The 21,476-nt window shown below is 50.1% G+C and overlaps 1 protein-coding gene across 4 annotated transcripts in view; it reads left to right on the plus strand.

Moving 5' to 3' along the window:
* Susd4 (sushi domain containing 4) overlaps window positions 1-21,022 on the plus strand; it is a 130,283-nt gene extending 109,261 nt beyond the window's left edge. For 2 of the 4 annotated variants that reach the window (XM_075989368.1, XM_075989367.1), the window contains exons 6-9: window positions 14,164-14,355; window positions 15,565-15,709; window positions 18,208-18,590; window positions 19,629-21,022. In XM_075989368.1, coding sequence (XP_075845483.1) covers window positions 14,164-14,355; window positions 15,565-15,709; window positions 18,208-18,590; window positions 19,629-19,657 — 749 coding nt within the window. In that variant the 3' untranslated portion in view covers window positions 19,658-21,022. Of the gene's footprint in view, window positions 1-14,156; window positions 14,356-15,564; window positions 15,710-18,207; window positions 18,591-19,628 lie in introns of all 4 variants that reach the window. The other 2 variants (XM_075989366.1, XM_075989365.1) reach the window with 1 other exon arrangement.
* The last annotated feature ends 454 nt before the right edge of the window (window positions 21,023-21,476 follow it).

Genomic DNA, 21,476 nt, shown 5'->3' on the forward strand with positions numbered 1-21,476 from the left:
TTCAATACAGCAATGGTAATGCCTCCAGACGATCCTTTGTTGTATAAGATTGTTTTGGCTATCCTGGGTTTTTTGTTTTTCCATATAAAGTTGATTATTGTCTTCTCCAGATCTGTGAAGAATTTTGATGGGATTTTGATGGGGATTGCATTGAATCTATAGATTGCTTTTGGTAGAATTGCCATTTTTACTATGTTGATCCTCCCAATCCAGGAGCAAGGAAGATCTTAGAAAGGCTTTTGATTGTTTTCTTGACCTCACTTGTTGCCTGCTGAGCCTGCTTCTGGGAGGGGTTCCTTTCTGCTGGGCTCTACTTGTTACAAGTCAGGCTTGCGGCTTCACGGTTCATTACAAAAATGGGTGGACTCGCGAGAAAGCAAGCACAGTGACCCTGTGAGTGTCCAGAAGAACACACTGGAAAGGCCTAATCTCTAGTGCGTGAAATAGTGGTAAGAGGAAGGCTTAGCACATCGGCATGCCTGCATTAGGCCCTTCTGTCAGTGTGTGTTAAGAGCAACACAGGCAGGGAAGCCGGATGCCCTAGCACGTACAGGTGCTTGCTGCCAAGCCTGACAACCTGCGTTTAATTCCTGGAACTCACATAGTTCAAGGAAAGGAATGACTCTCACAGGTTGGTCTCTGACCTCCACATGCAAATAAGCAAATGTTAAAAAACATGTTCTTTTTTATGTAAAAAGTAAAGCAAACACCACATTTTCACTATACTGAATTAACCTAGTTTACCGTGGTTGCAAAGCCAGGGTCCCCGGTGGGGAACTTGGGCTGCCGTTTTTTCCATCTCTGACACCATGCTTGAATAGCTGTGGTCACGTCAGGGCTGCACCCTCAGCCTGCAGTCCTGTTCCCTTGGCCTGGAAAGCTCTGGGTCGAACTGAAAATGGTACCAGTTTGTCTGTCAGAAGAACTCTGCCTGATTCAAACACGCTGATGTCCCTCCCGCCTAGGGCCTGAAGCTTGTGGTAGCTTTTCAGATTGGGAACCTAAGAGACTCAGCCAGATCCCTTTTCAGCCCTGAGTGTAGAAGCCTGAACCAAACCTATGTCCACTGTGTGGGCTGCTGTGCACAGCTGCGGTGTTCAAATGCTGCTGCTAATTGCAATGTGCTAGCAGACTGTATTTCAGCCATCGGTGCGTTCACACTTAGGAAGGGCTGTTAGTATCGATTTTAAAGGTGGTAGATTTAATTTGGTTATGCAGTTGTCGTACGTAATTGTGTTCCCTTCAAGTACAGCACTGTTTCTGTTTTCTTTCCTTTCTTGTTTTAAATTTAAGAAATTGCACTTAATGTGAAATAACTGAGGAGGAACACTGTGACTGTTGGGGTGCTGTCTGTAACACCGAGCCATTAAAATGCTCACTGCTTTGTGCTTTTAAGCAAAAATTTCTATTATAATTAGGGGAAATCCAGAGGAGAGGCGAGGTGAGGAGAGAAGAGGAGAGAGTTGGGGGAAGCCTGGGCTACACAGTGAGAGTCTGCCTCAAAAACAAACAAACAAATTTGAGATTCAGAAAATCCACACTGATTTATCTGTGTGTCACCTTGGTCTAGCCTGTGGAGGGAAAATGTGAGAATTACCAGGATATTCTAGCAACCTTGAACCTCAACATGGTCTCTGGTGGCGCAGGTGTTTTGTGAGCTGCTGAGAGGCAGAAAAGACAAGTGACAGACACTCTCTTATATGGGAGCTTTCTGGTCTACCTTGTGGAGCTTTCTGGCCTACCTTGGGAGCTTTCTGGTCTACCTTGTGGAGCCCATTCCTCCCTTTCGTCTTGAGCCCCCAATTTCTCTCTTAAAGAAATAAAGAAGCCTTGATTGCCACCAGGAATTCCAGCCTGTAGCAGGTTACGTGTTGAAAAGGGTACCCAGACTTCAGAACACTCTGACACATATATATTCTCACCTGGCCGTGGCTAAGACTGCCCTTGATCTAAATGAGCGCTCCTGCCATTTCAGGGATAGTTGCATCTTTGGAACCCAGAAACACCTGTCAGCTTTTGATTTCAGCCCACCTTTCCCTGCTGCAGACACTGTCAGTAGGTCTCCGGTTCCCACCAGCTGCCTCTCCTGTGCACTCCTCCATGGCTCCCGTGTGGCTATGACACTGGACACGCAACACATTGCTACTGTGAAGCCTCAGGCTTGTTTTTACACCGAAGTCTAACCGTTGACATCAGATGCCTGCCATATTTCTTCAGGAACCCCCTACTGCAGTGACTCTGAGCTAGAGAGCAGGTCACAGCCCCTCCCTGGGGGCTCTTGCGTAATATTGATCTTGAACTGCATCTGTCAGCATATCTCAGAGCAGATGAACATCATATTCCTCCCAGCCTGGAAACAAGCTGAGCCTAGCCGCATGATCATTTGCTTCTTTGGGTGGGCACATTTATTGGCCTTCCGTGTTGTTACAACAAAAGTGCAAAATGTAATGTGCTGTATAATGTTTATTGATTTTTCCCTGAGCGGAAAGCAAAGTTTCAGATGCCGCCTTGGAAACAGCTATGACTTTGGCATGCAGGGGTCCATACAGCTTCCTGGATTCATTATCTAAAGCTTGGGTCGGACTGGGGACAGCTGCCACAATGGCAGTTTTGACTTCTCAAGGCCTGCAGCTCTTTTGAGGAGCAGCGGCTGATTGATTCTGTACATTATCTGCCTGAAACCACAGCCCCTTGCAGAACTTTACAAATGACAGCGTGGGCCGCCTGGAGGTAATGTCAACACAGAGTTGTGGATCTCTTCCCGCCATGCCTTGCTCTGCGAGGCCAGATGATGGCATGAAGTACCGCTTCTTGGCTTCTCACCTCTAGGCTTATCTTCAAAGTGTCCTTATCTTCAACTTCATTGTGAGTGACTCACCCGGGCATTTCTCTAACACAAAGCTTCTGATTCAGTGGGTGGGGAGTGGCTACAGTCTGCACTTTCAGTGTGTTCCTAGCTCACCCAGTGCTGGTGATCCGTGGGCTCCAGTTCCAACAGTAAGAGTCTGGTGAAAGGTGACCAGACCAGATACCATAGTGGTATAGTTCACACACCAACTCTGCTACATGAATGTGCCGAGCCTGAATCCAGCATGAGTGTGGTGAGCCTGCATCTGGCATGAGTGTGGTGAGTCTGCATCCGGCATGAGTGTGCCCAACCTACATCCAGCGTGAGTGTGTCAAGCCTACATCTGGTAGGAGTGTGGTGAGCCTGCATTTGGCATGAGTGTGCTGAGCCTACATCCAGCAGTTGGTGAGAGGAAGGAGTTGGTTTTATCAGCTGTCTATCACAACTGCACAGAGCAGGCATTTTAGCTTGGATTGCCCATTAGAGTTACTCAAAGGGCTCTTAAGAGTTGATGAAGTCCACAACCCAGTCCTGACCAATTAGGCAGAGTTTCTCTAGTGATTCTAGTGTGTGTTTGGGGCTTAGGAACCACTGGCCTAAAATAGTAAGACACTGTTCAAGGAGCTGAAGAGACAGCTCAGCTGTTAAGAACACTGGCTATTCTTCCAAAGGACCCTGGTTCAATTCCCAGCACCCATATGGCAGCTCAGCTCAGAACTGTCTGTAACTCCAGTTGCAGAGGACTGGACACCATCACACAGACATAGATGTAGACAAGCATTAGTGTCCACAAAATAAAAATAAATTTTTAAAAGAATGACACTGTTGAAATACAGCTTTACTTTGGCAGCGAGGGAGCATGCTGGCTGTGATAACTCCACTGAACACACCAGGAGTGCCCACTATGCTGCGTCACTAAGCAGACTCATGCCCATTCCTTACTCCTTATGCCAAATGTAAGGTAAACTGGGACTGTGTGAAGGTCCCAAAGGGCGGGCTGTGGCGGAAACAAAACAGAAGTTCCTGTTTGTGATGCAGTGCTGTGTGAGTGTTGGTCAGTTAGACATCTTCTTATGGCCAGCTGACCACGGACTCTGCTGTCTTCAGACTCCATGGGAAATTATTTCCATTCTAGCTAATATGGAAGAGATTTATGGGTCTAGCCTGAACTCATGGTACCAGTTGCTGTGTGTTACAGCTAGCTGTATATTACAGCTAATTGACTCTTGGGTCTAGCCTGGACTCGTGTATTACGTCTAGTCACGGTGCATTGACTAGAACCTGGACAGACAGGGCCCCAGGCAGTGCAGGCTGGAAGCATACTCAGAAGGAAACGAGCACTGTGGCTATGGTGAGCAGCAAGCAACCTCTGCCACTCAGCATGTGGGGTAGAAGTGGATGCATCATCTAAGGGGTCAGCCCTTTCCTACATGGAAACATCTGTGCCCTGCGTGCGCCTTTGGAAGACATAAGGATGAAATGATCCATGAAAGCAGTTGGGCTCACGCGTTGGAAGGATGTTAAAACACCGGAGAACATGGCTTATCGTGTTCTGCACTTACACCCTTCTGTTTGTATAGATATTCACGAGGAGTCCAGGCTGTTTGTAAGGTTCGTTTTCCTCTTTTGCATGGGTTGAAATATATAAATGGACTAAGGACTTGATAAATAATCCATAATTCTCAGATGCTAAACAGTGGCCTCCTAGTTTACTCAGACAATAGGTATCCACGGAGAGCAGTCCACTCATCTCTCTACGGCCCTGGCCTTGGAGCTGCTCAGACTGTGCCCACATCCGGCTCCTCCCCCAAAATGAGCCACCCCGCTCGTGTGTGATCCATCCTCTCTCATCTTCCTTCTTTGGTCCCTCGGCCTGTATCACCGGTCTTGTCCACCGTTCTGAACCATTCCCACTGCCGTCCACCAACCATGAACAAGGTCCAGAACTCTGGTGGGGTCCTCTTTGACCCTCCAGCCACCCCATTTGCTGCCTCCCCTCAGCAGACTACTTCTCCCACCCATTCTCTGCACCGTCTCCAAGCGGATTTGGTTCTACCGCTAAGTCTCAAGGTCACAGCGATTTCCATGTAGCCAAAGCTATGGTCACACTTCTCTTCCTGTGGTTCTCAGTTCACTAGGGAGCACTCCCTCTTCCTCATAGCATTCCCTCTCAGCATCTGTGAAACAGCCGACCATGCTCTGCTCGTCTCTTTGTTCTCTCTGATGTCTTTGACTTTGGACTTGGGACCCTTTCTCTATGTTTTCCCATGGTCAGAAATACTGTCTTTCTGCTCATGACTGCTGAGCTCTAAATTTATCCTGGGCTGTTCTCCGGGAGCCTGATTGATACTCACTGGCAGCTCCAACCTCAGAAGAACAAAGCTGAACTCGGTCCACTCCTTCCCACACGGCATCTACCTAAGGTGGTGAATGGTACCACCGTTAACTCAGGTCCAAAATCTGGCCATCATCCCTGGCTCTTCTCCCAGGGGCCGCCAAATCCATCTATCAAAGATCTCTTATATAAAGGGAACTAGAATGTTCAAAGGGCATGACTCCGCTCTCCTTCCCAGCATGTTGGCCATCACTGTCTTGACCCTAGCTGCCATCATCTGTCCAGGTCATGACAACCATGTCCTAATAACGCTGCAGGTCTGTGCTGTCCCCCAGCTGCCAGCCATACACACAGAAGCCAGACCTGGCTTTTAAGGCTGTGCCAAGCCTTGCTCTTTACAGCTTCCCATCGCATTTCTGACAAAAATCCCAGCTTCTTAATGTGGGACTGTGGACCTCACATGCACTAGCCCAGCTGACTCCTTAACTGGTTGCTATGCAACCCTCCCTCTTCTGTCCCACATGGCATTGTCCATGCTCCTGTTCAGTGACTGACCTGCATTCAGAGTGCTACCTCTGCCCAGCACATTCTCTTCCCCAGCACTCCCTTGGCTAAGCTCTTCCTGGTCTCTCTGCCTTACAAAGCAGTGGATACTGTAGTGGTTTGAATGGGAATGTCCCCCATAGGCTCAGGTGTCTGAACACTTGTTCTCCAGTTGGTGGTGCTGTTTGGGGGAGGCTAAGGATAGAGGCCATGAAGTATGTTGCTATGGGAGGGCTTTGGTTTTGATAGTCTCGTCCTGTATCCAGTTTTCTCTGCTCTGCTTTGTGCTTGCCACTGAGGATAGGAGCTCTCAGCTCCCTGCTCCAGGTGCCATGCCTCCCCACCAAGATGGACCCTGATCCCTTTAGAACCATAAGCTCAGATAAACCCTTCCTTCTGTGAGTCACCTCATCCATGGTGTTTATTCACAGCAGTAGACAAGTGACTAATGCAGATGCCTTTGGGATGAGACCAGCATTCATCACCACAGTGAGAGAATCATGTGTTTTACTGATTGTTTCCCAGTATGTTGCAAATCGATTTTTCCATTCATCTTGTTGTGGACTCTTAGCAAGCAGCAGCCGGCCAGGTTCTGATCTGAGACCCCACAGGAGTAGGGCTGTGCTGGATTTCAGCCTAAAGGCCATCTCCCTCAACAGCTGGTTTAAGCGGTTCCTTGGAGCCCCTAGTACTGCTAGACTTGTTCCACTGCCTCCCAGTGGTCCCAGGAGAGAACTCGTGATCGGGTGTAATTGAAAGCAGTTGCTGGTTCTCTTATGAGCAATTCCTTCCATTGCTGGCAGGAAACCCATGGTTCCTTTAGGCAAGGAAGGAGAACAGAGAAGCTACTGACTACACCATCAAGAAACATCACTGAACCTCCGGGGAGGCTTGATGGATCTTCTCCTCCTCCTTCTTCACCTCCTCCTCTTTCTCTTCCTCCTTCTCCTTCATTCATGGGATCAAACTTTGGGCCTTCCACATGCTAGGCAAGAACATCCCCATCTAATTGCATCCCCAGACCTCCAGAAGACTGTAGGCCTAAATTCCCCGTAGTGGAATCTAATCTGCAGTGTCAGGGTGGACCAGAGCTCCAGTGGATTGTCCTGCATTATGAAGGAGCAGAGACCTCAATGGTGTCCCCGTATGACCTACCCTCTCCTGGTGGAGACTGTTCCACCCACAGCTTCCCTCTCTCCCTGTCCCTTTCCTCCTTTCCCTCACTCCTCACTCCCAGTGGGCCCTGTAACCAGTCATATTTGCTGTCTTGGTCAGTGTTCCATTGCTGCGAAAACACCATGACCATGGCAGCTCTTGGCAGCATTTATTTGGAGCTTGACTACGGCTTCAGAGGTTTAGTCCATTTTCATCATGGTGGGGAGGGAGCATGGCGCATGCAGGCAGACGCGGTGCTGGAGAAGGAGTTGAGAGTTCCACATCTGGATCTACAGGCAGCAGGAAGAGGGAGATAACTGGGCCTGGCTTGAGCATTTGAAACCTCAAAGCCCACCACCAGTGACACACTTCCCCAAATAAAGCCATATACCTCCCCCCAAAAGCCCACACCCCTTAATCCCTCCCAAGTAGTCCCACTCCCTGATGACTAAGCATTAAACATAGGAACCTATGAGGGTCATTCTTATTCAGATCACCACACTTGCCTCCATGGAAGTTCTGTCTCTTCCCTGTCCTCCTCCTATGTCTGGAGAATCCTCAGCGTTCCCTCATCCCCTGTGTACATAGCCCATTTCTATCACGGAAGAAGCATCATGCTCGGCCTTTGGTCTCTTAACCACTTTTCCCTGTCCCTAGTTCTGGCATCCATCCTAGATCCTACTGCACACAAAAGAACTTCTAATTCCTATTAGTCATGCCTGCCAAGCTCCCTAGAAAGGTACGCAGGGTCGCACTCCGTCCTGGCTCTCCAAGTATGTGAATATGTGGTTCTCAAGTGTCTGAGCAGACAGGCAGGTTTTCCAAGTCAGAGAAATTGCCATTGCTTAGGTACTAACCGTCTGAAGACAGGATGTGATTCCATTTCAGTTGCTGGGTGGGGGAATAAATGATCTTTAAAATAAGCAAAATAATATAGTCAATGTATTAGATAAGAAAAAGAAGGATCCAGCAAGCCTAGATAGGCTATTTGGATCTCTCTGCCTAAGGGGGCAGGTACCCCAGGAAAACCTGTGCTTAGAGCATGCATTGGCTTTCTCCCCGTTTTGCTTGAAGTAGTAGTTCACCTACCCCGAGATCAGATGGTGGGGAGGTAAGCCTGGTGTACACAGGAGAGGGAGAAGTAACTCAGGTCCCTTTCACCTGTAGCCAAATGAAATGTGTGGACCATGTAGGGGTGGTGGTGACAGCATGGGCTCTGGCTTCTAATACCTCCACAGTATTAACTGACTATGGCATTTGCTGCCTGGCCTTGAGGAGACCCTCTGAGCCACGTTCACTCTGGAAGAAACTGAAGATCATCTGGGAAATGCAATCAGAGGCAGAATGGGGGTGATGTGGTGTTAGTTTCTTAGTCATCACTGTGACCCAAGCACAGATAAAAGCACCGTAGTGCAGGAAGGGTTGGCTTATTTTAGATCCTGGTGTCACGCAAGTCTCAGTCCATTGTGTTTGGGAAGCAGGAGGCAGCGACCCTTTCACATTGTAATGCCAGAAACCAGAGCTCAGACCCGACTCAGGGATGGCTATTACCTCCTAAGGTCTCCCCCAGTGACCTGCTAACATCAGCCAACCCCATCTTCCAGAGGCTCCACAAACTTCAACATAGTATCCTACGCTGGGGAGTGGGACACATGAGATTCAAATCATGACATTGGTTTTGATAAGAGAAGGTGCTGATACAGCAAGGCTGGGTGTGTCACGTGGAAGTCCCAGAGAATAGGGCCCTTTACCTCCTGGGAGCTAAGCAGGATTGCTAGGAAGCCCTGTCTTGCTTCCTCAAAACGTTTAGGCTTTTGAGCTGTGTCAGCTTCCTAAGAGTGAGGCTGTTGTCTCCCCAGGGAAGACTCCCCATACTTCCATGTAGGAATAACCACAGAGCCATGTGTGCCAGGATGGGGCCAATGGCAAGTGTCCCTGTGGTTTGTGTGCCCTTCGTGAGGAGCATGCAGCAGGGGTTGGGAGGATGGACACTCTAATGTATCCTTAATTGGAACTTGCTTTGGCCAGTGTTTGGGGAAGGGACCTGCCATTACCAGCATCCCTCTTGAAGCAGAGAGGCGGCGGAGGTGGAGGAATCCCATACAGTCAGCACAGTTCCTTCCTGTCCCCAAACTCTTCCAGAAGCTTCACTTTTAACAAGGCTGGGGGCACGGGGGAGGGAGGTCTCAGCCCTAACTGTGATAACAAGCCACTGGGATAATCCCATTGCTAACAAGCTTTGCCCAGAGAAAGCCTAGTGAGAGTGTATCATTTCCCTTGCTTGTTAGATAGGACACTGAGAAGGGGAAAGAGGCAGAGGGGATAGGACCAAACTCATTCCTTGTTGCCAAAAAGATCCTAACTCCGAAACCAGACGAGCATGCTATGGGAAATCCACAATGGAATATTAGCAAATTGAGCCCCGCAATGCATAGGAGAGCATTCGCTGTAGTAAATGGGCTTTCCCCTATTTACGATGTCTTATCAGAACTGAGTGGAGAAGCAGGTGTATAGACATGCAGAATGCACAAAGGGCACAGCAAAGTTGTGACTGTTTTTGCCGTACTCTATCCAAATGTCCAAAGAGGGGAGAGAATCAGGGGTTTCACGGTGGGGACAGACCTTTGCAACAGGGGAAGGAACTGCCTAGGAACTTCCCAAGAGGCAGGACGGGGGTGAGAAGTGGACTTCACTTGGGAAACAGGTCTGATGCAGACCTCCAGCTCCAGCTCCAGTCACTGTAGCCAGCATAGAGCAGACTGTGGGTCTCTGGCCCCCATCTCTCATCTCCTGTCCTCTGCCCCACCTAGCCCATGTCTGTCCAGCTCTATGAGTGACTGATAGGAAGCTGTTCTGCCACCATTTGGCGATTAGGAATTTCCTATTGGTCCTGCAAGGAGGCATATCCCACTGTCCACAAATAAGAAGTGGAGTGCCTGCACCTAAGAGACAGAAATCAAGATCCATTCCTGACGAAGCCTCAGCGGAGCCTCACTTGGATTCTTCCTGTAGCGGGCCGCGGTCCTCCAAAAAGTTACCAAAAAGCAGTAACTGCTGTACATCTTCTCTGAAGTTGAAGAAATGCTTTACAAACTAAAGTTGCAGAGGATTCTTCGTTCCTGCCACCCACGGCTTTTGCTGAGAGCAGGTAGCCAAGGGGATCTGAGTCCCGCTGGGGTGAAGCTGTGGCGCACCAACTCGTGGTGTTTCTAGGAAATGCATGGATCCCGCAGATGCTCAGCACACAGCACTGGAGGCAGGTTGTTTGCCCTGTGCCTGAGGCCACTATGTGGCCAAGGGTGTCTGTCAGTCTGTCTGCCTCCTGGGGGTGCTGTGGGGAAGAGGCCTAGCAGAACTCAGAGAGCCTCATGGTAGGCAGTGTTGTGGATGGAAGTCCCTGGAGCTCAATATTAGGACTCTGAAATAAGCCTCACGTTTATAACCTTTCTGATGTATGTTCATGCATGTTTGTAGGGGTGCATGCATGCGTGGGGGTGGGGCAGAGGTCAAGCTGAGGTGTCATTCCTCAGGATGCTCTCTGCCCTGTTTTCTGAGATAGGGTGTCCTACTAACCTGTAACTTGACAGTTGGGCTGAGCTGACCCCCCCCCCAGTGAGCCCTAGGGATCCACCCAGTGTAATCCCAGCACTGGGATTACAAGTGTGCATAGCACACCTAGCTTTTTTTTTTAATGGATTCTGGGGACCAAATCCAAGTTTTCAGGCGTACACTGCAAGCCCTTTACTAACTAAGCCATCTCTCCAGCCCAAGTTTGTAACTAATAATACTTTTGATGCTTCCTTCCAAGTCAGAAGAAACACCCCACACCCCAAATTACCCCCGTGGAGGCTTCCTTTACAGGAAGCTAAAGGTGCAGTATGTGGGGGGAGGAACACATGCATCGCTTGCCGATTCTGAGAGACTGTAAACATCCATAACCATTTGTGTTTCCCTGGTCTCTGAAGAAGTATGGTGACCGGTGCTTCTCTGCTCTGGAATCCTCATATATAAAGAGCCTGGCATGGAGCCTGGGCAGTGCCCGTCCTGAGAACGGATGCGGCAGAACCCCAATGAGTCTGTGCAGTCATGATGCTAATTGCCATTATTTATTCAGAATCGCTGGGCAGTGCATCTTGCAGAGCTTCTGATACTCCTGACAACCCTAGGCATTAGTGATTCTTCTCAAGAAGAAGTTATGCTAGCTGCCTGCTGTCCTGAAGCACAGACATGAGCCAGGGTTTGAACACAGAAGTGGACAGCTTCACCACACTGACAAACTGAGTCCCTTTGCCTGGGGCTTCATATACTGATTCCAACAGTCACTCATTCTTCAGGCCAAGCCGGGGGACATCCTGCTCATAACCACTTACACACATTGATGTAGGGCTTCTTTAGTGAGGTGTCCGAGCCCTGGAGGCCCCATCTGGTAATTTTCCAACCCTAGGATGGCCCTTGGGGACTTGTTCAGAGAGCCTACTATGCAGGAGCCTCTTGATGCATGGTGTAGCCTTTTTCCCAGCAGTTTCGGTGAATAACAGAATACTTCAATACATATCCACATCGTGAGCTGATTGCTAAATCTAAGCCATGAACACCTCCATCTCCCCATAGCTGCCTTTTCATCCAAAGGGAAGAGCTGAAATCTGCCTTTGCCCAATTTTAAGGGCACATAGCTTAGCACTCCCCCGTCTGTAGAGAAGATCTCCAGTCTTGTTTATCCTACTTAACCAGTTTATGCCCTTTGACCTATAACTTTCTGATTCCCTACCTTCTGGCTGTTCTATTTTGTTTTTATGAATTTGAATTTTATATATATTCCACGTACTGGTGAGTTCACAATCATGCAGAGTTTTCTGTCTTTGGCATATTTATTTCATTTATCATAATACCTTCGGTGTTCATCTGTGTTTTTGAAAATGGCAGAGTTCCCCCTTTAAAAGTCTGAGTGATATTCCATGGGCTATATCACATTTCCCTTATCTGTTCATCAGTTGGTAGACCAACATTTTATAGACCTTCGCCCACAGGAAGGGTATCCACTCGTGTATAGCACCCACAATAGTACAGGGGTGAGGAACCCTCAGACAGACAGCTGATCCTGTCGGCCCTGGAGGCCGCTGGGCCACCCTTCCCATTACCCTCCTGTGAACCAGTGGGGAGACGGCCACACAAAGGAGGGTTGAGTAAGGGAGGAGACTGTGCTATCGCCCTTCAGTTCTCAGAAGTGTAAACACTGTGGGTACCTTTTCCCTGTTCTTCCTGGTCAGCAGCCATCCTTGCTAGCCAGCTTGCTTACCTCCTGAGCACCCTGTGGGGAGCCATTCTGGGCACAGAGCCCTTGTGGAAGCAGAAATAGCAGTGCTTGCCATTATTGTGCCATGGCGTGGGCGTGTGCCAACCCAGAGGACAACCCCTGGCAGCAGAAAGCTCCTCAGTGTGGAAGTCAGAACTCGGTGCCTGCCTGGAGGAACCTCCCATCAGCCACCACCTAGCTGTGCACACCCCAGACCTCAGATCCATCTCTGGGCCTGTGTTTTAGACAGGCACCTGCTACAAACCTCACCTCTTAGACTCCCGCTGCAAGCTGCTTCAAGTGTCCCCCGATCTCTCTGTCCTGGAGGCAGTTCCTTTGGCTTCAGCTTCTCCAAGACCTCTACCATCCTGCTTTCTACTAGGACCCCAGCAACCCTTTCTTCCAACCAGCCAGGAGTGACAGGAGTGTTGTTGCTAATCTTGAAACTTCCCAGTTGCCTTTGCCATTTCTCTACCTCTTCACTGAGTTCCTTCAATGTTCAGGTTCTAGCCAGTCACACTGACCTACTATTACAGGCTGGGTGGGACCTGAGGCCTTCGCAGCATCCCTTTGAGCAGCCCCCGGACACTGCTGGCTTCATGAGGACACTGGAATGAGAGGGACTTGCTCGTGGCCATTGGCTGCTGAGTAGTTCTGCTGGAGCTCGGTTCTGTGCCTACATGTGTAGCAAACCTCTGCTCCCTCTCACTCGCCTGTTGCTTCTGTAACATGTCTCTTTATATTCAAAGGGGCTAGTAAGACCTACATTGCCACACTGTTTGCAGGGTTAGAGATAGGTGCCCAACAGGGGCACACCTTGGGATACCTCCACCAGGGGGCCATCTTGTTATCCAGCTCGAGGAGCATGCACCAACAGAAAGTACCCCCATATACTCTCTGAAAGCTTTGGTGAGTTTGAGGTGTGGTGCATGGTGCCAGGGGGTTCTACACTAGCTAAAGTATTTGGGTGCACCTAGGAAGGCTCCAACAGTTGGCCCACTCTTGGGTTTGTCTGACCTGTCTTAAAGCCCATTTTTCATGGTTTCTGAGGTGCCATCTGAAAGGCAGGCATTGGTAGACTGCGGTCTGATTGTTTCCTGAGGGGTGTTTAAGTGGCATGCTCTTTAGTTCTGAGCCCTTGAGCAGACACAAGAGCTCTTTGTGGTATGCCATGCATGAACAGCAAGCTCCGCTAAAACCATCTGCCCAACATCAGAAATGAGCCACATCCCGCCTTGCAGCCCAGGTGGGATCTCAAGGTGGAGGCTGAAAACAACCTTCTCCCCCTAACATCGTACTACGTGGGTCAGAAAACCCATAAACATCATCAGGACAGAATTAGCTTCCACTTGATGGGGTTGTTGAAGACCAGGACTTGCAAAGGGTGAAGGGCTTGGTGTGTGGACAGAGGAAGAAAGCGTAGGACTTGCTCCCACTGCCCTGGTGGCAACTGTGTGAGGGGCCAAGGCTCGGACTGCCAAGAGAAGTAGAAGAGTCCCTTCATGTTTGCCATTGGTCCAACCCCAGCAGGACATGAGGGGGTCAGGCGGGGCCACAGCTCTCCAGTTTGAACAGTTCCAGATAACTGCCTGGGTAACGGAAGGAGACTTGGCAGCACTGTGCCACTGGGTAAAGATTTTGTCCATAAATATCTTAATTTTATTTACTAGGTTGTCTGGCACATAATAGCATGCATTATTAATAGAGTAGCTTAATACTATCTATTAAATAGGCATACTCTTCCTATCGTATGATGAGCCTCTCATTTACGAGGTGCTTTACAACACCACGTGACCCCATCCATGCTCAGAATATCCTAGCAGACTTCCACTGACCTTCCGTGAAAACACAGGCCCAAACTGCAGTCTGGTATTTCGGGTATACGCGTATCCTGAAGTAGTTGCCATTGGCCGTGCCTGTATTGTTTCTGAAGGGCTCCTCCCAGGAGCCTGTTGGTTCTGAAACTTTTATTCTCCCCAACTGCCCAAGTTTGTCCACTACCTCCTATGGTGAGTCACGGAGATTTCATCTGCCACCCGAGGCCTTGCGAGCGCTACAACCATGGGACCGTGGTAGAGTTCTACTGTGACCCCGGCTACAGCCTCACCAGTGACTACAAGTACATCACCTGCCAGTATGGAGAGTGGTTCCCTTCCTACCAAGTCTACTGCATCAAATCAGGTGAGACTGGAGGCCACAGCCTGGGGGGAGGCTGGTCCTCTGAAGGCAGCCTCCAAGCTGGGGCCAGGCTGTGTCCTGAATGGCATCTTATCTTATCATGAGCTTCAGGACCCAGGCTGTAGAAATGATCTATTATTATAGATAGGGGTGGCTGTGTTGGACTCTGCCAAGGGATTCCAAGCCTTTTGCAGAAGGTTAGTAATATTTATGAGCTGAATCATAGAGCTGGAACCCAGGGATGAATTCACCTTCTGCAGTTTCTCACAGCCTGGGTGCTTCCCACCAGCAAGGATGCAGGCCCATGGGTGTAACAAGAATTATGAGCATGGCTCAGAAATCTGAGCAGTGGATGAACCCACCCTTCTCTTCCTTTGAGGGACACATCCAATAGGAATAATGTCATTGTGGGTAAGAACTGATGTCTACAAGCTCCACTGCCTCCTGGTAACTGATGTGTGTTAGCTGGCAGCTTTTCCATAGGTCCCAGCACACCCAGGCAGTGGCCCCGTAGAGGAGTCCTGGTACTAGCACGCACCCTTCACCTGCTTCTCCCACTTCTGCCCACTCCTTCCAGATCATAGCCATGGCTGCTGCCCGAAGCAGCAGTGTTGGTTGAATGCTACTCTTCTGGATACAGATGTGATGCTGGGTATCTGGAGGCATGGGTTGATACTATGAGCCAGCAAGAGGAGAGGCATTGAGTCAAGAGAATGGCCACTGAGTGCAATAATGGGATGCAGTATGCTGGGAGCATCGCTCCACAGAGAGTAGAGTGATGGCCAAGGAATAGACATGGACCCTCGGTCTGCACGGCCCTTGCTACACTCCGTACTTTACCCCACAGCATCGTTTTGACCCATGTCTGAACAGGTTCTTCAGGGCAGGACACATTTCTCTCTCTTCAGTTGCATTATTATTGTTTTGGCCTGACCTAAGTACTCCTACGTGGGCTGCAAATTGAGCATGCATGTCTGCAGTCTCACAAGTATCTACAAATACACCACCTGCCAATATGTCTTCAGCCTGGCAGCTCCCATGCTAGGGAAAGGTTTTTGTGTCATGTCGGTCCTAACATGGTTTATGAACTGCACTGGATGTATGGTATGTCCGTTTAGTCCCAGAGGCATAGCATGTGTACCTCATGTGCCAGGTGACCACCCCCAAAGGAATGCGGTCCCTCATGCCTGGCTTTGTTATCTCTCACGGCAGAGCAAACGTGGCCCAGCACCCACGAGACCCTCCTGACCACGTGGAAGATCGTAGCATTCACGGCCACCAGCGTGCTGCTGGTGTTACTGCTCGTCATCCTGGCCAGAATGTTCCAGACCAAGTTCAAGGCCCACTTCCCCACCAGGTCGGTGCAGCGGAGAGAGCGCAGATGATTGTAAAGTCTAAAGGTCTGGGTAGACGCACCGTGATGAAGACAGCCTCATCCCGGCCTCCATGGGTGGACCATTCTGAAGCAGGCATTCTGGGGGACTGGAGGAGAGAACCAGGCCAGGCATACAAACTGTGTGTGCTCCATCAGGAGTTCCAGCCCCATCATGGTCCACCTGCTGTGGCCCTAGAAAATGATTTGCATATACCTCTATACCTGGGAGGCACCAAAGTCAGAGATGGGGCATGACCCAGGTCAACAAATAGGACAGGAAGCTTTAGAAAGGAGAGCAGGCCTATGAGTAGAAAATCAGAAGGGTCTGGGGCGGGGGAGTCTGGGGCTTCAGATGGTGACTCTCTATCCTTGGTTGCACCAGAGGGCTCAGGTTGGTGTCCCCATGCCTTTGTCCTCACGCCAGAACTGTCCTTACAGCTGAGCCTTGTCAACTCATGGCTTCGTTACCCCTAAGTTAGTCAGCCTCATCCTTGAGTTGTCACCATGGTTCCTAACCACCAGAACAAGAAACTTGAGGTTTATGTGTGCTAATATTTGGGCGAGAAGGAGGCTCCAAGAATCAACTCTGTTCCGTCCAGACAGCCCCGTAAGTCTCTCACCTCCCAGGAGCATGAAGGGGGAGAGGAGCGTCAGCTTCCCCTCACCTCGCATGCCCTGACAGCTTCATGTCACTCAGTGGTTCTCCTGAACCTGGCAGCAGACACACTGTAGGGCACACCCAGCAGGCGCCTCACTCTCCCCAGCTACATGTGCTGGATGTGGGGGTCACTTATGTCCTCTTCAGGCCCAGAGGTGTATCCAGGTGGATGCCTCCCTGGTGGCATCACCAGGCTTTTGCTGAGGTCTCAGAACTTTCCTTTCTTTACCTCAATCCTTTAATTTGCTCTCCGGGTCTTCAGTATTATTCCTTATTAATCAAGGGGCCATGTTCTATCTCTAAGCAATTACAGTTTCTCAAGAAGGCCAAAGGATCACAAGAAAAGCTGGACTACACCATTGTGATTTCTATTTATATATGTGATTCAGATGGCCTACAAAGCTATTTTTTATATATGTGCTTGGAGGAGTTTTCTAAGATATGGACTACTAGGGTGTTTTTGAAATCTTCTCGAGACTGACTTGATGCTCTTACACTGTCCTCAAGTTGTTCAGGGAAAAGTTGTTGTTATCTGTCCAAATGGAACACAAGGTACACAAGGGCGGACAACTGTGTTCTCTGGGTCCCAGGTGTCTAATATCAATATATATGAAAGCCACATAGCATGGTTGGAGCTGTGTAGATGGGACGGTGGCCCGAGCAAGGGCTGTTAGGGTAAGAAATGAGCAGAGGTGTCTGGCTGCTCAGATCTGACAACAGGAAAGCAAGGAGCAGGGAAGAAGTCCTGAGTGAGCTAAGACAGCAAATGGGAGACCTTGGAATGACCAGAGAGGAGCGAGCACAGCTTGTTCTGGGTGCTCTAGCCACACCAGGCTGGAAACACATTTCTTCCATCCGTCTGTCCATCTGCCTTTCCTTCCTTCCTTCCTTTCTTCTTTCCTCCTTTTCTTCCTCCTCCATCCCTCCTTTCTTCCTTCCACCTTCCAGGGAATGCAGGTCTAAGTGATCTCTTGCCTCTCTGGGTAGCCTTTGAGGACTGGAGCAAGAAGGCGAATGCCATAACCCCTAAGCTTTTGCAAGATGTTTCATAAAGCCGTAGGCTTGAGACTACCCCTCTCACGTTAGTGATCAGCACAGGCTAATCCAGCCCCTCCCCACAACAGCCATGTCCAGACACTTCATGAGCCTTCCCAGAAGCACTCAGGGTTCTGGGAATCATCACACCCAAATGGATCACCTCCGCTTCCTACTGTGTGATCCTCTGGCCTCCACTTCCATCTTCAGTTCCCAGCAGAGGGAATAAGCAGGCAAGCTCTAAGCTATTGTACGTATTGCTCTGGGCTCTTCCGGAGCCAGGAGCAGAGCCTGCCGGTCATATGGGTGCAAATGTTGATGACGTACATCTCCTAGGGTCAGGTGCGAGGCCAGACCAGGTGCTGTGCACGTGCTTCCTGAGGGAGTCCCGGTAGGGATGGTGAGCTGGCTTTCCCACACAGCAACTGTGCGGTTTCTGTCTGAACCATGGTGTTCACCCATGGTGAACCTGGGTAATTGGAATGGCACCATCAGAGGGGTGATTAACAGTCTGCCTTTTACATTTTCCATTGTGTTTTGTCTCTCTAAAGTTGAGTGGTATGGTTTCATTTGTTTGTTTGGTTTTTACAAAGAAGAGGCCTTGTAAACACTGACAGGCCCTCTGGGCACTTAGTGTCACCCTCCCTTAGGATGGAGAGTGCTCTAAGGAAAACCTCCTGCAGAACCAGGCCATGGTGCATAGCACATCCTCCAGGAAGGACTGAGAGAAGGGGCTGTTTCTCCACACCGCCTCCTTCCTGACGTTCCCACTGTTTCCTCCTCACAGGGGTCCTCCCAGGAGCTCCAGCAGCGACCCTGACTTCGTGGTAGTGGATGGTGTGCCTGTCATGCTTCCGACCTATGATGAGGCTGTGAACGGAGGCTCGAGTGCCTTAGGCCCCGGGTACCTGGCCTCTGTGGGCCAGGGCTGTCCTTTACCTGTGGATGACCAGAGCCCTCCAGCATACCCTGGCTCCGGGGACACGGACACGGGTGCTGGGGAGTCAGAAACCTGTGACAGCACCTCGGGTTCTTCTGAGCTGCTCCAGACTCTATATTCAGCCCCCATGTGCCAAGGGGGCAGCCACCCTGCCCCAGACACCCCTGACACGATTCCGAGCACAGCAGGGGAGGTGGCATCCACCAGCCCAGGCATCGACATCGCAGATGGTAAGCTCCGGCTAGCTCCCCGGCACAGGGTCAGGACCAAGGGTCTGCTTCTTCCCCAGCTGCCATTGCTTCTCACTCTCGTAGGTCCATCGACAGGCCAGTGGTAGCAAATTGTGGTCAGTATTGTATGAGTAATAAAATCCCAGGAATAGAAATTTCATGAAGCCCCAAAGGGTACCCAGCCATGGAGTTAAAAGGCTGGAGGGTAGACAACACTTCATTTCAATGCCTCCTATTATACAGGGATTTTATCTTGTCCCTTAATTGAATAGGACTTCTGAAGGTGCTGCTAGGGAAGAGCATCACACACAGGCAGAGGAACAATCTAGACGTGTGCACCAGGTCCCAGCACATCTTCCAAAACTGACTTGCACAAGGCTGGTTCTTCCATGCTGCCGTGCACACTGTTAATCCAGTGCCATGCACACTGGGTCCTACCATCCCGCTTTGGAAGGCCAGTGCAGGGAGACATGCTGCCCCGGACACACCTGGGGGGTACCACATCCCCACCTGACCCCAACCAATACTGTGTGCATAGAAGTCACTTTACCCAACGTGACGCGAAAGATGCATCCGTCACGGTGAAGATCGTAGCCTGTGAAAATGGTGAAATGTATGGAAGTAATCAGGAAGGAAGTGCAGCGCAACCCTGCAAAATCACATTGATTCTAGAGTGTGGCCACGGTAAACAGCAGAAGCAGGGCAGAAACAGGCCTGCTGGCCTCCAGAGCCCCTTCCTGTGCTCCTCCCTGCTCTTCTGCACTTGAAATGGTAGCATCTTGGCTTGAGTGACTGAGAGCCGTGGTGAAAGCCTAACATTATCCTTTTTATGAGCTGGATATAAAAATCATAAGCTGTTCTCTAGCAAATAGATGGTGTTCGGGGCGGGGAGAGGGGATGCTGTTTTATTTGACCTCTAATGGCTGCGTGGATCTGAACACTTTCCTTTCTTCCTTGATTTCTGGGATGGGAGTAGTTTTAATGAGGCTCGTAATTCCAAATCGTGCGCTAAGCAAATAACCATCCCTTCCTTTCCAGAGATCCCTCTCATGGAAGAAGATGCCTAGCCGGGCCAAGTCATGGTCATTCCACTGTTCCCTTTGGGGGAAAGAGCCTTGACCCTTGGAGTGAGGCCACAGGCAGATAGAGCCTGGGGGAGACCGGGCGTTTTCTAATCTACCTACGTGGGGACAGCGATCACACCACACGTCTCCAACAGGACTGCGGGTCTGAGAACCAGCAGCAACAGTGCTTTTCAGTGAGACCCACAGGTTTGTCACGGCCTGCAGGGAACCAAGGACTCTCTGCATCCCCCCCATGACAGCGCTGAGCGTCTCTCGCTCCAGAGCGTGAGACAGTGCCGCACACATCCCAACGAATCACATAACCTGTTGGCTTGTGTTAACAGCACTCCCCGCCCCTCTGCCAGCATGTCACATTGTGTCAGTCCGCTTCTAAAATCTGCTTTGAACTGTCTAGGGACTCTAGATCTGGACAGGTCTGCCACTGTAGAACGCCCATGTTAATTGGCCAGCCCAGGAGCAGATCCTTCTCCTGTCCCTTGTTAGTAAGGGGCAGACTCTCAAAGCAAGACTCTCATGTACATCTACATCAGGACCACTGTCAAAGCAGGATGGGCGGTTCTAATGAGAAATGAAAGGAAGAAGAAGCCGACTCTGCTTTCTGGAAATTTCCTCACGCAGAGAGCCCCTCCCCACCACACCCATGCCCTGTGCTGTCCTCTGGTGACCAGCATCGGTGTCTGTATCCATCCATGGTCTAGCAGTGGATCCATGGCGTGGGATAAACCTGGGCTTTCCTTGGTGAGAACGCATCTTGTGGTGGACCAGGAAACTTGGTCAGGATTGGTTTTGGTATTTCAGAGAGACACCACTCAACAGTTACCTGCTCATGCCTTCCTCTGTGGGTCATTGTTATCACATTGTCCCTGACCCTAAAACTTAACCGTACTTTTATTTTTCCAAACAGAAAGTGTCTATAAAACACATTCTGCATCCGAAGAAAGTATAAGGCAGATCTTTTGCACCCCTTGCCCCCCAGCTCTCTGTTTTGTCCCGCGAAGTCTGAAGGCTGGCCTCCCAGCCCAAAGTCACCCGGCTCTCTTGCTTTCAGGGGGCCTTTGGCCCTGTCTGCCTGACATCCTGCATTCCTCCTGTGAGGGTCTCATGATGCCCACTGGGTGTTGTGCCTAAGAAATTGATTGGTTTTTAGAGAATCCCCAGTGCAGAAGCGACTCTTCAAATACATGTTGGTCTGTGGTGTTGATTCCGTTCCTCCTCTGGGTTTTAGACAAATATAACCATAACCCTCATCCATAAAAATCACTGTGCTGGCGAGCAGCAGCGAGGGCTGGAAGCTTGAGCGAGTCCTGTTTTCTCTCGACACAGACTGATTAAAAATTAAAAAGAAAATGACAGTTTGAAGCGTGACTTTAGTAGTAGAATGGAGTGGGGAGGGTGGGAAGTGTGTGACAGTGATCGTGGGTGACAGAAATAAAACATAGGCTTAAGAACACACCGCTGAAGGAGATCCCACACGAAAGGGTGGCCTCCACACTACCTGATGCACAGCCACCATCGCCCGGTGTCCCCAGTGGTGACAATGGTGCTGAGCCCTTGGTTACAACTGTGGGCAGTTGGAGATCGCTCGAGTGACAGCCTCATGCTGTCCCTGGTACAGCCCAGTCCCACACCATCAATTCCGTTTATTCAAAGGAATTGATGTGTGGTGAGGTGGTGCCACCTTCAAAGTAGACGCCCTGGGGAACCCGGCCTACTGTGAGCAACCTCTCCCCGGGAGCCAGACCTTGACTCTTCATTCCCGCCTTTCCTTCCTCCTATGCCTCCTCACGCGGGTTGTGTCCGA

The sequence above is a fragment of the Microtus pennsylvanicus genome, chromosome 10, assembly GCF_037038515.1.
Source record: "Microtus pennsylvanicus isolate mMicPen1 chromosome 10, mMicPen1.hap1, whole genome shotgun sequence".
In the NCBI taxonomy this organism is placed as follows: Eukaryota; Metazoa; Chordata; class Mammalia; order Rodentia; family Cricetidae; genus Microtus; species Microtus pennsylvanicus.